The 15,001-nt window shown below is 38.7% G+C and overlaps 1 protein-coding gene across 1 annotated transcript in view; it reads left to right on the top strand.

The window, feature by feature from the left end:
- ADGRB3 (adhesion G protein-coupled receptor B3) overlaps positions 1–15,001 on the top strand; it is a gene marked incomplete at both ends in the record, with an annotated part of 445,134 nt that overhangs the window by 337,072 nt on the left and 93,061 nt on the right. The window contains 2 exons of the mRNA XM_079532449.1: positions 12,459–12,585; positions 14,321–14,424. Coding sequence (XP_079388575.1) covers positions 12,459–12,585; positions 14,321–14,424 — 231 coding nt within the window. The remainder of the gene's footprint in view (positions 1–12,458; positions 12,586–14,320; positions 14,425–15,001) is intronic.

Below are 15,001 nucleotides of genomic sequence, written 5' to 3'. Positions count from 1 at the left end.
TGGGGAGGACTTACAAAACAAGATTATTTGTAAAAGCCAAGTGTCATACACAAGGCAAAGGACATAACCTGGGTCCCAACATACATGGAAAACAGAACTCTATAAACTGAATGTTTAGAAAATGTTGCAGAGTATCATCTGGATTAAGAAGCAAACATGCTGCTGACATCCTGATGTCAATAGAGTAAATTGTCCATTTTATTTTTTTTTTTCCTTGTGTATTCTATAACATTTTAAACTATTTTCTTGGCTTAAATTCAGTATTTTTTCAAAGTGCATTTAAAATACAAAGTAATGTATAGAACCTGAGGATCGTCAGGGAGCTTGTAACGCTGTTGTTTTAATGTTCAGACTCCTGAATAATTAAGATGAAGTGGAGCAGTAGCTCGAATGTGGATTCCAAACTCTGTTTTCCTGAAGTACAGCCACAAAGTCCATGCTTTGGTTGACCTCTGAGCCCTGTGCGTAGTTCTGTTCATTGAGCACCTGCCTCAACAGGAGTCAGGGTACTCCCAGACCAGAATACACAGTAGTCTGGTGGTTAGGCCATCAGCTGCAAAATATCAATTCAAAATCCTCTGGTAGAGAAGGAAACTGAAACCACTGAATTGCAATGTAAAACAGACTCCATTGGGCATTTTGAAATGAAACTGCCTTTAAGCTTTTGAAAAGTAGCATGTACATACCTAGCTCCAAAAGCTCTTGTCTGCATCATCATTATGAACATCATTCCAGTGTCTGACCACTGTCTCTCCTGATATTCTCTTTATGTGGCTTAATTTTATTCCTATATTATGGTTGGCATCTCTGGAGCCTAATTCAAAACATTGCCGGAGGAGAGCAGACAAGAGGAGAGGATAGGACAGGACAGAATTGAATCAAGTTGCTTGGGTTGGAAGTGACTGTAGAGATCACCTAGTTCCATCCCCTCTGTCAAGGGCAGAATTGGAACACACTGTATCAGCCTGACCCCATGACCCCATCCAGCCGTGCCTTTAATCCTTCCAGGGATAGGAAACCCACAGTTTATCTGAGCTAACTGTTCCAGTGCCTCACCACTATCTGAATAAAAAACTTTCACCTAACATCTTCCCTCTTCCAGTTTAAATCCATTCCCTTTGTCCTATCACTGTCTACCCATGTAAAAAGTTAGCCTCCCTCCTGTTCATAAACTCCTTTCAAGTACTGGGAGGACACAGTAAAGTCCCCTGAAGCCTTCTTCTCACAAAGCTAATCAAGTTCAACTCTCTCATAGGAGCTTCATAGGAGCAGTGTTCCAGTCCTCTGGTCATCTTTTTGTTCTTCCTGTGGACCCACTCCAACAGCTCCGCATTTCTTGTGCAGGAGACCCCAGGCCTAGATCCCATACTCCAAATAGGGCTTTACAGGGGCCGAGTAGATCATCTCCCTCTCAATGTGGGCTACCCCTCTTTTGATTTAGATATAAGGATGTGGTGAGGGACCATGGCAAAGGCCTTATTAGATGATATCAGTTGCCCTTCCTTTGTCCACCAATTCTGTCACTCCTTCATAGACAGACACCAGATGGTGAGGTATGATTCGTCCCAGATTCAGCACTCAGCATTTGGTCAGCAGGGCAAGGGAGGGGATTTTGCCCCTCTGCTCTGTGCCATGAGACCCTACTCAAGTACTGCATCCAGACGTGGAGCCCTCAGCACAGCAGAGACATGGACCTGTTGGAGAATGTCCAGAAAAGGACCACCAAAATTATCCCAGGGATGGAACACCTCTCCTACGAGGTCAGGCTGAGAGAGCTGGGGCTGTTCAGCCTGATGAAATCTCTGAGTTGACCTGATAGCGGCCTTTCAGTATCTAAAGGGGAGCTACAGGAAAGAAGGAGACAAACTCTTTAGCAGGGTCTGTGATGATAGAACAAAGGGAAATGGTTTCAAGCTCAAAGAGGGTAGATTTAAGTTAGATATAAGGAAGAAGTATTCTACAGTGAGGGTGGTGAGGCACTGGAACAGATTGCCCAGAGAGGTAGTGGATGCCCTATCCCTGGAGACTTTCAAGGCAAGTCAGGATCAGGTCCTGGGCAGCCTGATCTATCTGTGGTGTTCCTGTTCACTGCAGGGAATTGAACCTCATGGCCTTTCAGGGTCCCTTCCAACTCCAAGGATTCTATGATTCTATGATATCTTCAATTTCTGCATCCAAATCATTGATAAAAATGTTGAAAAGGACTTAAAATTAAGTCCTTGGGAACTATGCTACTGACCTTCCACCAGCCAGATGTAGCTACATTTACTATAACCCTTTGAGTTCTAGCATTGAGCTAGTTCATCACCCAGTGTAGTGTGTAGTTGTTTATCTCACTGTCGAACAATTTGTCCAGAAAGATGCTGTAAGAAACAATATCAAAGGCCTTATTGAAATCCAGAATGTTTACTTCCTCTGCCTTCCCTTCATCCACTAAGCAGGTGATTTTATTGTAGAAGGAGATTAAATTACTAAGACAAGACTTTCCTGTGATGAAACCACAATGAGTATGCCTGATAATAGCTATGTTTTTTTAAGTGCCTTTCAATAATCCCCAAGGATAATTTTCTCCATAACTTTTCAAGGGATTGGAAAAGTTACAGATAGGTCTGTAGTTTCCTGGATCTTCTCTCATGCCTTTTTTATAGGTAGGTATAATATCCATAGAATCATGGAGCGTTTAGGTTCCAACCCTCTGCTATAGTCAGGGACACTTGCCATTAGACCAGGTTGCTCAAAACCCCATCCAGCCTGGCCCTGAATGCTTTCAGGGTGGGAGGGCATCCACAACCTCTCTGGACAACCTGTTCCAGTGTCTCACCACCCCCACAGTACAGAATTTCTTTGTAAAATCTAGTCTAAATCTACCCTTTTCCCTTTTAAAGCCATTTCCCCTCATCCAATTGCTATGTGCCTTTGTAAAAAGTCCCTCCTCAGCTTTCCTGCAGGACCCCTTCAGGTACCGAAAGGCCACTGTATAGATATGATCAGTATAGTAGCTCAAATTCAAATGCATACTGGAAACACCATTTCTAAAATGCATTTTAATATTGGTTAGTTCCAGTCAGCAGAGATCTCCCCAAACTCCCACAGCCTTTGCTAAATTGCTAAGAGATATGGAACTATAGCATCCATTAATTCCTACAGCACTCTGTGCAGGTACCATCTGGCCCCAATGACTTATGAACAGTGAGCTGATACAGATGTTCCTTTACAATTCCAGTGACCATAGATGGAAAGTCACTGCTCTCAGTGCAGAGCAAACAAGTTCTGCTTTAAGTTTTATCATGTCATCCAATCTCGAATAACATAGGATATTGTAATAGTAACAGTGATGGAAGATGAGCCTATGCTACTTCCCTGCCATTAGTATTCGAATTTATTTCTCTCCCTGTTGGTCATACCTGACCTTGAATCTTGAAATAATTATACATCTGTATTTTATTACTAATCTTTTCATTTTTAAGAAACATTAAAGATAGCTACTACCCTGATCTAGGATTTGACATTCTTAATTTTCAGGAGAAACTTCTGAGCCCCTAATGTTTTCAAGCCCTTGGCAATATGCAGATCACAACGTACCTTTTTGCTTGGAGTATCTGTGAATAATAGTAGTGTGAAAGATCTCACAGGTTCATCATTGAAAAATTACCAGATAGCAATGTTTCCTTACATCACCATAAATATACACTAATATTTTTATAATCTGAACGTATGAATATGAATGACTCTACTGATTTGGGGGAAAATGAAAGCTAATAAATCATTTGTTGAACAATATATATGTATATATATTTGCTACTAAATACCTGATAATATTATCTTATAAATTAATATGGTCAAAATTGAGGGATTTTCTTCATATCCAGAATGTTTTTACACTCAATACTGAAAACTTTGAGAATATGTATTTTAACATAACAAGTGTCTACATGATTTTTTTGCCCCAAGTGACAAAATCTGTCATACTACAACTTAAATGGAGAGACTTATCTCTAAATATGCTCCGAGTTAAGCAGTACATGCTTTCATAATGTAACATGATTCTTCTTGTCTTGGTCATCCACTATATCTCCCTGCAATAATAAATGAACTTAGCAAAATTGTATTCAAATGAAAGACAAAATTAAACTAACAATTGACACTGAGTAAATGAAACATCAACAAAAAGGAAAGGAGACAGCAATTTACTATGAAATTTGTAGTAGAGTTGATAAGTATGCTTCAATTCTTATAGCTTTTATGAAAATAGGACACATCCCTCTGTTGCTTCCTGTAGTTTATACAAAATACAATATTGTGGAAGGAAATTTTCTCATCTGTTCCATTCACCCTGTGAGTCCATTGGCAAAGAAGTCATACTTCTCATAAATCCTTAGCAGATAAGGACATGCTTTGGTAGCGCGAACACAGTAGGAATGCCCAGTATTTACTTCTGTGCTTTATCTGAGAGGGCATCTACAGAGTCAGAGATGAAGCTATGGATAAAAATTCATTTCCCTTGTTGTTTTTTTTTTTTGGATGTACTATCATTCATCTCATCGGATTTTCTATACAATCTGGGGAAAAGAGGGAGAATGCTTTAGCTCAAATTAGCATTGATGATATTCCTAGAAACAAGCAAAAACAATGACAACTACAAAAAACCACAAAAACAGTGTAGAATGGCTTTGTCCAGTATCTTATAAAAATGTGCGTAAGTGCTGTAAGTCCGCATTATAGTGGTAGTTCAGAATACCATTATAGAGAACTATGCAGTAGGAGGCATGAAACTCCCAATATTTATTTCATACTATTTTCATCACAATATTCCTTTAGAATTTCCTTTCTTTTTACACTTTGAAACACTTATAGTACGCTAATGTCAAAGAGAGTATTGATGGCAGTACAGCTTATGTGCACTTTTCTCTAGATTATGCCCTAAACTGCATGGACAGAAAGTGTAGAAAGAAAAATAAAATATTGATCCAAGCATTAATACTCAATCCCATATCTTTCCTTTGGATGAATCATTGGTTTAGTAGTCAAACTGACAACCAAAGGAATTTTTGTTTTCTTCCCTTAGATCTTATTATGTGTTGGAGATTATTAGAAAGTTAATGTAACAATCCATGTAATAACTACAACTGCTATCTTGTAAAACGTATTTTTTATGGCTTAGTATCTCATCTAATTTTAATCACACTGGACTAAAACTTGATTTCCAGCCCAGATGCACATTCATTTTACAATAACAACAATAATAACAATAACAACAACAACAATAATAATAATAATAACAATCAGATAGCATTTTTTTTTTATATATGAAAATAAAAATGAAAATAAAATTTTCAAGAATTTCCACTTTCTTTGAAAAAAAAAGAGAAAAGAAAAAAAGAAAAAAAGCACACCTACAATTGCAAAGATGTTGTTGTGGAAAAATAAATAATTCAATACCTTACTTGGAAAGGTGCCCTTGTTCTTTTGGTAATTGAACTCCCTATAGTGTTTTGGTTGGAAATTCAACTGCAAAATATCCGTCACCTAGTTTTTTCTTTTGATACCTTGCAAATTCAGAGAGAATTCTGGGGACACTTCATATTTTAGACATATAGTCATAAAACAGTTATTTTAGTACATTCTATTATTTTTCATTTCCATTATTTCATGCATTATTTTTTTCTAACTTGCATAGGGTAAAAAAAAATTGTTAATTATAGTAACAATTTCAGGCTAAACAACAGTTTGGTAAACTGCAGTTTTTATGTGTTTCATTATTATGCAAAGGGTTTGCATTCATCTTTTTTGTTGTTGGTAGTGTGTTTGGGTTGGTTTGTTTGTCTATTCATTAGGAACAACTGTGGAGATAAACCAGATGTTGCCATATACTACTGCAGGAACAAGATAAACCACAGCAGAAATTATGTATACTAAGGGTTAGGTTATGCTTCAGACATATGGACATGCACAATTTGAAAAGAGAGTCCTGCAGTTCGACTCTCCTATAGCTTCCCTGATGTTTTAAGTCCAGGTGTAAAGAAGTAAACAGGTCTTGAAAGAACTTTATCTTCACTAATATACCATCTTGCACATCTGAACAAGCACAATAATGATAATCTGCTTTTCAGAAGGGCCATAAGAGTATTGTCTATCATTTACCAGGTGAAAAAAAAAATATCGTCCACATTTTCTCCTTTCTTCTCATAATTGTTTGTCATATTTGTCTATTCATCAATTGTAATAGAAGTGGAATATCAAAATCTCTTCCTAAAGGAAAAACAGCACCAATTTGAATAGAAAAAAAATGTACAGTAATGCACACACTGAAGAAGTTGGGAGAATTAAGGTTACCTCAGGAGAGCTGATGTTATAATTTCCTAATGTTCATGTAGTCTATTTTCTATCCTGTTATTTAAGTAGAATCATAGAGTCATGGAATCATAGAATGGCCTGGGTTGAGAAGGACCATAATGATCATCCAGCTTCAACCCCCCTGCAATGTGCGGGGTTGCCAGTCACTAGGCCAGGCAGCCCAGAGCTACATCCAGCCAGGCCTTGAATGCCTCCAGGGATGGGGCATCCACAACCACCTTGGGCAACCTGTTCCAGTGTGCCACCACCCTCTGTATGAAAAACTTCCTCCTAATATCTAACCTAAATTTCCCCTGTCTCAGTTTAAAACTATTCCCCCCTTGTCCTATCAGTTTCCACCCTTGTAAAAAGCTGTTCCCCCTTCTGTTTATATGCTCCCTTCAAGTACTGGACGGCCTCAGTGAGGTCTTCCCGGAACCTGCTCTTCTCCAAGCTAAACAAGCCCAGTTCCCTCAACCTTTCCTCATAGGAGAGGTGCTCCAGCCCTCTGATCATCTTAGTGGCCTTCCTCTGCACCCACTCCAAGAGCTCTGTGTCCTTGTTATGCTGGGGACCCCAGGCCTGGACATAGTACTTCAGACGGGGCCTCACAAGAGCTGAGTAGAGGGGGACAATCACATCCATCTCCCTGCTGGCCAACTCTTTTTTAATGCAGACCAGAACAGTTGGCCTTCTGGGCTGCAAACACACACTGCTGGCTCATGTCTAGCTTCTCGTCCACCAGGACCCCCAAATCCTTCTCTGCAGGACTGCTCTCAAGGAGGTCTTCCCTGAGTTTGTATAAGTACCTGGGATTACCCCAACCCAAGTGCAGCACCTCATTAAGTTTTCATGGGCCCACCTCTCCAGCCTGTCCAGGTCCTTCTGTATGGCTTCCCTTCTTTCCAATGTACCGTCTGCACCGCTCAGCTTGGTGTCATCCACAAACTTCCTGAGGGTGCACTGTATGCTATCATCTATGTCATTGATGAATATGTTAAAGAGCACCCAAGACTGACCCCTGAGGGACACCACTTGTGATTAGCCTCCACCCTGAAACAGAACCACTGATCGCAATCCTTTGGCTGTGTCCAGCCAACCAATTCCTAATCCATATAAGAGCCCATCCTTCAAATATATTCCTCTCCAGTTTAGAGAGAAGGATGTGGTGAGGGACAATGTCAAAGGCAGAAGTCCAAGTAGAATGACATCCACCACCCTTCCCCAACCATTCAAGCTGTCACTCCATCATATAAGGCCACCAGATTGGTCAGGCAAGATCTGCCCATGGTGAAGCCATGCTGGCTGTCTCAAATCACCTCTTTGTCTCATACGTGCCTTAACATAGCTTCTGCTCCATGATCTTTCCACGCACAGATGTGAGGCTCACCGGGAGCTCACCTGTAGTTCCCCAGGTCCTCCTTTCTCACTTCCTTAAAAATAGGAGTAATGTTTACCTTTTTCCAGTCACCGGGGACTTCACAGTCGTGATTTTTCAAATATGATGGAGAGTGGCTTGGCAACCTCATCAGCCGTCTCTTTCAGAACCCTAGGATGGATATAATCCAGCCCCATGGATTTATACATGTTCAGTTTCATGAGCAGGATTTGGACTTGTTCCACCGTTACAGTGGGACAGAAGCCACTCCCCACACCCTCACCAAGAGGCTCATGGTCCTGGCAGACACGGGAAGCCTGACCACCTGTGAAGACTGAGGCACAGCACTCATTGAGTAGCTCAGGTTTTTCTATGTCTGAGGAAGCCAGCTCCCCATTACCTTTAATCAGAGGGGGAACACTCTGCTTGGCCTGTCTCCTTCAGCCTATGTACCTATAGAACCACTTCTTGTTATCTTTCACATGCCTTGCCAAGTTCAGCTCCATCCGCGCCTTCGCTTTCTTAATCCTATCTCTATTCACATGGACAACAGCCCTGTATTCCTCCCAGGATACACAACCCTGCTTCTACTTTCTGTACATTTTCCTCTTTTCTCTCATTTTAAGCTGCAGGTCCTTGCACTGCCACGATGGTTGTCTGCCTCTTCTGTTCAACTTCTGCTGCTTGAGATAGATGGTGTATATTATTTGGTTAAGCCCTTTACTGAATGGTTTTAACAGGGGTGCCATAGTTGATTTTCAGTCACAACTATGTTAAAGTAGACAGAACAATGCAATTAGTAAGACATGTATATTACTGTTTTTAACAAAATATGTGAATAATAAGAAAAAAAAACATGACATGAGACTAAGAAAAATACTGCAGAATAAGGGAAGCATGGCTGCTAGCATATTAAATGTGGGTTGATCAGCAGTCTTTGTCAGATTGACAGATATGGCTGTGAAGTATTTGGGTCTTTTATTCTAAAAAAAAGCTCATATCCTATAAGCTGCATTTCCCTTTCAATATCTGAGACAGTCATAACATTGTTTACAGTAGTGAGAATCATATATGCCATGCAGTATTGCATAATACAGTATTAATCAGTAAAAATGACATTACTTCTACTGTATCACATTCAATCAGAATGTTTTTTCTGTACATCATTTGGCCATTATTTTTATTGCACAGTATCTACCCAGTTCCTAATCAGAACTGCAGAGTTTACATTAAACTTTGACAGAGTTTTGAAAAGACACTGGCATTTCTCTAACTGTAAGACTTCTCTGAGAAGGACATTCTTATCTAGAAATTTTTGAGGGTTTTTTTTTTTTTTGCGGGGGGGAGAGATTATGCCATATTAGCCATGGATGTGTGAGGCTGGTTTACATACTTTGATGTTTTTTTTGTTTCCCTTTTTTTCTCCACTATTACATCTGCCTAAACTGCAGAATGACATAGGATCTGCAATGGTGAATATGCTTCTTGGGAATTCCTCTGCTTATATCATGGGAATTCTGCCAGATTGATTAAATCATCCGCAACTCTGTGGAAAAGTACAAAATTGCCAATAATGGCCATGAATCTACATCTATATTTGCTACCTATTTTCAATTTGATAATTTTCCTTTATATAAATAGAACATGTGTTAATAGTACCTGTCACTTCTTTATAGCTTTCTGTATAACAAGAAAGATCCACAGGAATAATAGGTGCCCGTTTGCATATTCATATAACCCCAAACACTAGACATATATTCAAAGAAAGTCACGCCAAAAAGGAATGAATTTTCTAAATATGGATTCGATTCTGACAAGCCCAGGAAGTCTGTTTTACAAGAGGCACAGATGATCATGGATAAAATACTTGACTAAAAAGTGTAGCATTGAGATTTATGAATATAGTATAACTTTTTAAAATCCATTTTCATTCAAATTTCATCTGAATTCCACTCCTTATTTACTTTATACCTAAAAAAAAATACTGATTTTATATCAGCAGGTCAAAATGTTCAACATCTCTGAGTAAATAATCACACACTTACAGTTCTGCAGGCATGAGCATCATGAAACAAATTACAGTTACACTTTTCCACTGGATCATACTCATTATTCCATCTCCTTCATGGACTTCGTAACAATATGCTCAGTTTCTGTCAGCCATCCTTTCAACTGGCTACATATATAAATTAGATTTTTTTTTTTCAACTCCATTAGTTACAAATAGAGCTATATCATTTAATCAATGAATTTTCATTTGTTACCTTTTGAATTATAATGTTGCTGGGAAGAAAGAAAAAGAAAAAAAGAAAAAAGAAAAAGAAAAACAGAAGAAGATGAAGATTGTAATGCAGGAAATGTCAATATTAGCCTGCCTCTGCTCCTAACGTGTCACTGAATATCTTATTGTTAAGTTTAATTAGACCACTTTCTGCATTCCAGTGTTTTTGAAAAATCCATTCCAATTTTCAATAATGTTCAAGTAATTTTGCAGAATACAAGGTGTATTTGTAATTTCTGATAATATAGTAGTACAGAAAACTGGTCAGCTAATGTGTGAATGGAATTTTACGTTTGCATGAACAGCTTGAATAACTGAATGAGTCCCTCTAAACATGGTGGACTGCCCATGATTAATACTAATTTAAATACAATTATAATTGTAACAGATGTTTTGTTTTAAATTAAACTGATCTCTGTGGTTGTCTACCTTTTATAATTAGGTCTTGTCTAAGTCTCTGCATTGGACACCACCTGCAAGGATTTAGTGCTAACTGGATGCATTGTGTTTTCCAGCATAGGGTGAATTCAGTATATGAAATCTTGTTCTCAGAATGAATAATACCATCCTTTTGTTTTAAAAACATGCCAATTTCTCTTAAGCTATCGTTCTTTAATATTTAATCAGTACAGATAAATGCATCTCATTTAGCCTTGACTATATCACAAGATAAGAGAAAGTTAATAAAATAAATTAGTTAGTTTATCCAGAAGATAGTGCTTCAGAATATAGAATGTGTAACTACATATTTCAATGTGGATATTGATTTATCATGTGGCTCTCCAAAAGGCGCTATTGTGGAGGAAAGCTAATAGACAGTGGCTTGAAGAATTTGTGATTTTCTCTCAATTGTTTCATTCAGTTACTGTTTGTTTTATATATTAGAGGATACTGTTCTGAAGACAATAGCAGGTAAGGGTTACATCTATTGTGTGTTCAAAAGCTAGTGATGTACAATGTTGAAGTGGACTGGCGCGAACTGCATTCTGAGAGTGGACTTGGGATAACAGATTGCTTTTGCATGAGGACTCTTGGTATTTAGAGCCACTCATAAGGGTGGGTTATTGAGGCACAAGGGGTGAAACAAGAGTGAACACAGTGATTGAAAATTATTGTTTCCCAATTTTGTTTCTTCCACCATTATTTTTGTGGTTTCAAGTCATTTAGTGACCTGAGGTGATATTGACAGGAATTGACAGCACACACGCTGCTGCTGGCAGCGGAGTCCTGCAGTTGCTCCCTGGACACGAAGACGGGGAAACAAGAAGAAAGAAACCCAATTGGTGTTCTCTAAACATAACATATGTAAAGATAATAGGTTTGATTTAGTTGAAACCAACCTCTTTTTCCTGTAGTAATGATTTCCCTCCCCTTTCCATTGCAGTTCAGGAAAAAAGCAGGAATGATTTTTTTGCCTCTCCCTCTCTCCTTGTCCGCATAAAGAAAACGTGGGTTGATACCATTTTTATTGTTCTGCTGGGGTGGGTTTCAGACCTCACATTAGCATATTGAATGGCTAATTGAATTCGGGGACCGTGTTAATCATCTTGCTTTCTTCAGGGCAGGTCGGTGAAAAGTGCCAGCAAATGATCTCTTTGACTTGGGGTTAGTGTGTTGCTGCCACCCCAAGAAAAAGAAATCACGAAGGGGGAGGGAGCTTGGGAAAGGCGAGTTGACTGAGTGATGTCTGGAGGGCGAACTCGTGTGTCTCTTTGGTGATGTTGTGTGCTGCTGTACTGAAATCCACCCCTCTGCTGGAGCTAAGGCAAGAGTTGGAGGCATCTGATGCTGCCGTTTCCAGGGTGAAATTTCCAAGGCTGATCACTAAAAACAACTAAAAAAAAAAAAAAAATCCTCAGCAAAAATAAGCATCAGAACAGAAGATCCGGCATCTCCCAGTCCAACTGGCATAACCCAGACAGGCGTTTGAGAACCATCTGCCTTTAAACTATCCACGCACACAAGGAAAAATAAATACACATAGAGAAAACAAAAAGAGACTACAAGTAACGACCACCACTTTTTTTTTTTTTTTTCTTTTTTAAATAAAAGAGCCAGAAAAAAGAGCTAGTAAAGGGAAGGAAAAAAAAAAGGGGGGGGGGGGGGGTGGGGGGGGGGAGAGTGTGAGAGAGAAAGCCTCCCCCTCTTCCCCCAATGAGTTTTTCGCAGTGCTCTGCTGAGGCTCGGAGGTGGCTGGCAGCGCAGGGGGCGGCTGCTGCCGCGGCTGGCGGGGCTCCGCGCAGCGCAACGCGCCGGGCCGTCAGCACCACGGCTTCGGACAGCTCCGCGCCTCCCGCTCCGCGCCCGGCGTGGGGCCGGTCCTGCCCCACGCGAAGTGCCTCGCTCTGTCCGGGGCTGCGCGGCGCTCCTCGCGGCTCAGCTGCATTGTCTTCTCACGGAATCAGCCGTCAGGCGTAATTATCCCCATTTTTTTTTTTCCCCCTTCTCTCTCTCTCTCCTTTGCAGGAACGACTCTTTGGGAACCTGGTCCACCCAGGGATGTAAAACTGTGCTTACCGATGCATCCCATACGAAATGCTTATGTGATCGTCTCTCTACCTTCGCCATTTTGGCTCAGCAACCTAGAGAAATAGTAAGTAACGAAGGGGGGAATGAAGCCCGTTCTAATGCAAAAGGAATAGTGCGGGGGGGCGAGGGTGGGGGAAGGGGGGATAAGAGGGGAGGGGGGAGGGGGGCTGGTCGAGCTTTCCTCTCAGGTATATTTCAGGCGTTGCATTGAGGAATTGTTTAATATTCCAGGTAGGCTAATGTTAGTCTCCTGGTGTACACAGTGTTTCAGAGAAACAAATTCCAGATTCTGTGATATAACTATATCCTGGTGAAATTTTCATGCTCATAAACTCTATGTGGTAGTTGGTTTTTTTTTTTGTTGTTGTGGTGGGGTTTTTTTGTTTTTTGTTTTTTTTTTTCAGAAAAAGCCTTCTAATTGTGATGCAAATGTGTTGAAAACTTTTGTATTGAACAATTATCAACTTAACAAGCTTTTTAAAGGTTGCAAACCTTTCCAGGGGAATGTATAGGGAGGCTTTATTATTGCTCTTAGGAAAATCCTAGATACTGTAGTTAGACAGATTGCATATCTGCATTGGACATTTTCAGCAGAGATTTTCAATGTGCTCTTTGATACAATGTAAGAAAAATAATCAAGATTTCATGTAAAAGAGTAAACATGAAGGATATCAGCAGACTATTACTGAATGTAAAATACAGCTAAAAACAAATATTTGTGAAGTTACCATGTAAAGACTTAATTTCATTTTCTTGGTTTAGAAACACATGATCAGACTCTTTAATAGCAAAGTAGATCAGCTTGGAACAAAGTGTCTGAAATAAAATGTTACTTTCTGACTGAGATTTGGCCTAAAAGTATATCAGCCTTATCTCTCATTTGGGTGATGAAAAATATCTTGATAAAATCTAATTTGCCATACCTCCCTGAGGCTTTAAACAGAATTTTTGTAAATCAGGCACTGAATCCTTTCAAACTTTTAGGTATATTTATTTTTCCCTTTTCATTAGCAAAGACCATATGTATTACAGAATATGAACACCTACACAGGGAGGGAAAACCTTGCCTTGTATCTGACAATAGTAGCTTTCTTCATAGAAGGAAAAGCTACTTTCTTTTCAAGGTCATTTATTTATTTTTCTGTTTTATTAATAAACAGATTTCAAACTAATTAATTCTAAATTTGAAATACTTATGATACTGTTGTTGTAGGCATCTTGCCATTCTTTCCATATGATTAGAGGCCCAAGGAAATGAACTGTGCAAGAACAGTAGATCGAAGTCAAAGTTATTAAAACTCAGAAAGTTTGATAATTCTGCAATAAACATTAACCAATTTCTTGGAAAAATTAGTGAAAGATCTTTAATATACTACTATTATAAAACCAACCTGTTTATTTAATACTCAATTCCAAACATTGTTTCTCAAGGTAATTTTTTTAAATTAATTTTAACTGGGGAATATTTTAAAGTTGTGTTCATGTCATAGTTTCTTATCACATTGTAATGTTACTACCATCTTTATTTCTCAAAATATTATGCAGGTATTCTAAGCTATTTTAAAGCTCAAAACTCAAAGGCCTCAAGGGTTGTATCAGTAATTAAAGATATCTCAGATTTATGTATGAATCAGTTTTGGAATTAAGTTGATTTCTGTTTCGTATATAACATTACTGAAGCTATCTCTGATACTGTCTGATTTTATAATATTTACTTTATTGCTTTTTTTTGTATTTTGACCTGTTGTTTTAATTGGTGGAGATTGGTTTCCTTCATGGTTATCTGTTGTAACCTACAGATCATGGAATCATCTGGTACACCCTCAGTAACCTTAATAGTAGGCAGTGGTCTTTCATGTTTGGCCTTGGTCACCCTAGCAGTTGTCTATGCAGCACTATGGAGGTATGTAATGTATTAACAAAGTTAAACATGAATACATAGTTGTATTTAGTTGATTTAAAGTTTAAAGAGACCATTAGATCAAGCATTTATTATTTAGGGAAAAAAATGTATTTTTTCATTGCTAAGTCTATTGATGTGATTGATTAGTTTTCCTCTCTTGGCCTACTAGCAGTGTACTGTACTACAGCCAACTCATCTTTCTCCTCTTTAATATGAATGATATTGCTTCTTTGGTGAAGTATTCATAACATTAATGAATACTTTACTTGGTTTTCTATGTGGTGTATTTCATATAAGAAAGTAAAGTAGTCTCAAATAGTGTGCTGGTACTGTCCAATAATTGACTTTCTTACTATTCTAAGTTTAATACATGAAAGTATTGTCTCAAATGCGCAATAGATAGTCATGGAGAAAATAATATGTGGTGTGATTAATTTTGAGATCTGTGATAAGGAACATGACATGTTAATGTGGAAAGTGAGAGGAAATGGCATATAAAGTAGAAGTATATATTTTTTTAAAAAGTGAACATGGATTTTCATTTAATTTTTTGCATAGTAAAAGAAAAAATTCTTCG

This window comes from Tetrao urogallus (assembly GCF_951394365.1).
Source record: "Tetrao urogallus genome assembly, chromosome: 2".
NCBI lineage: Eukaryota > Metazoa > Chordata > Aves > Galliformes > Phasianidae > Tetrao > Tetrao urogallus.
Note: the sequence above shows the minus strand (reverse complement) of the source record. Positions and strands in the feature narration are given on the sequence as shown.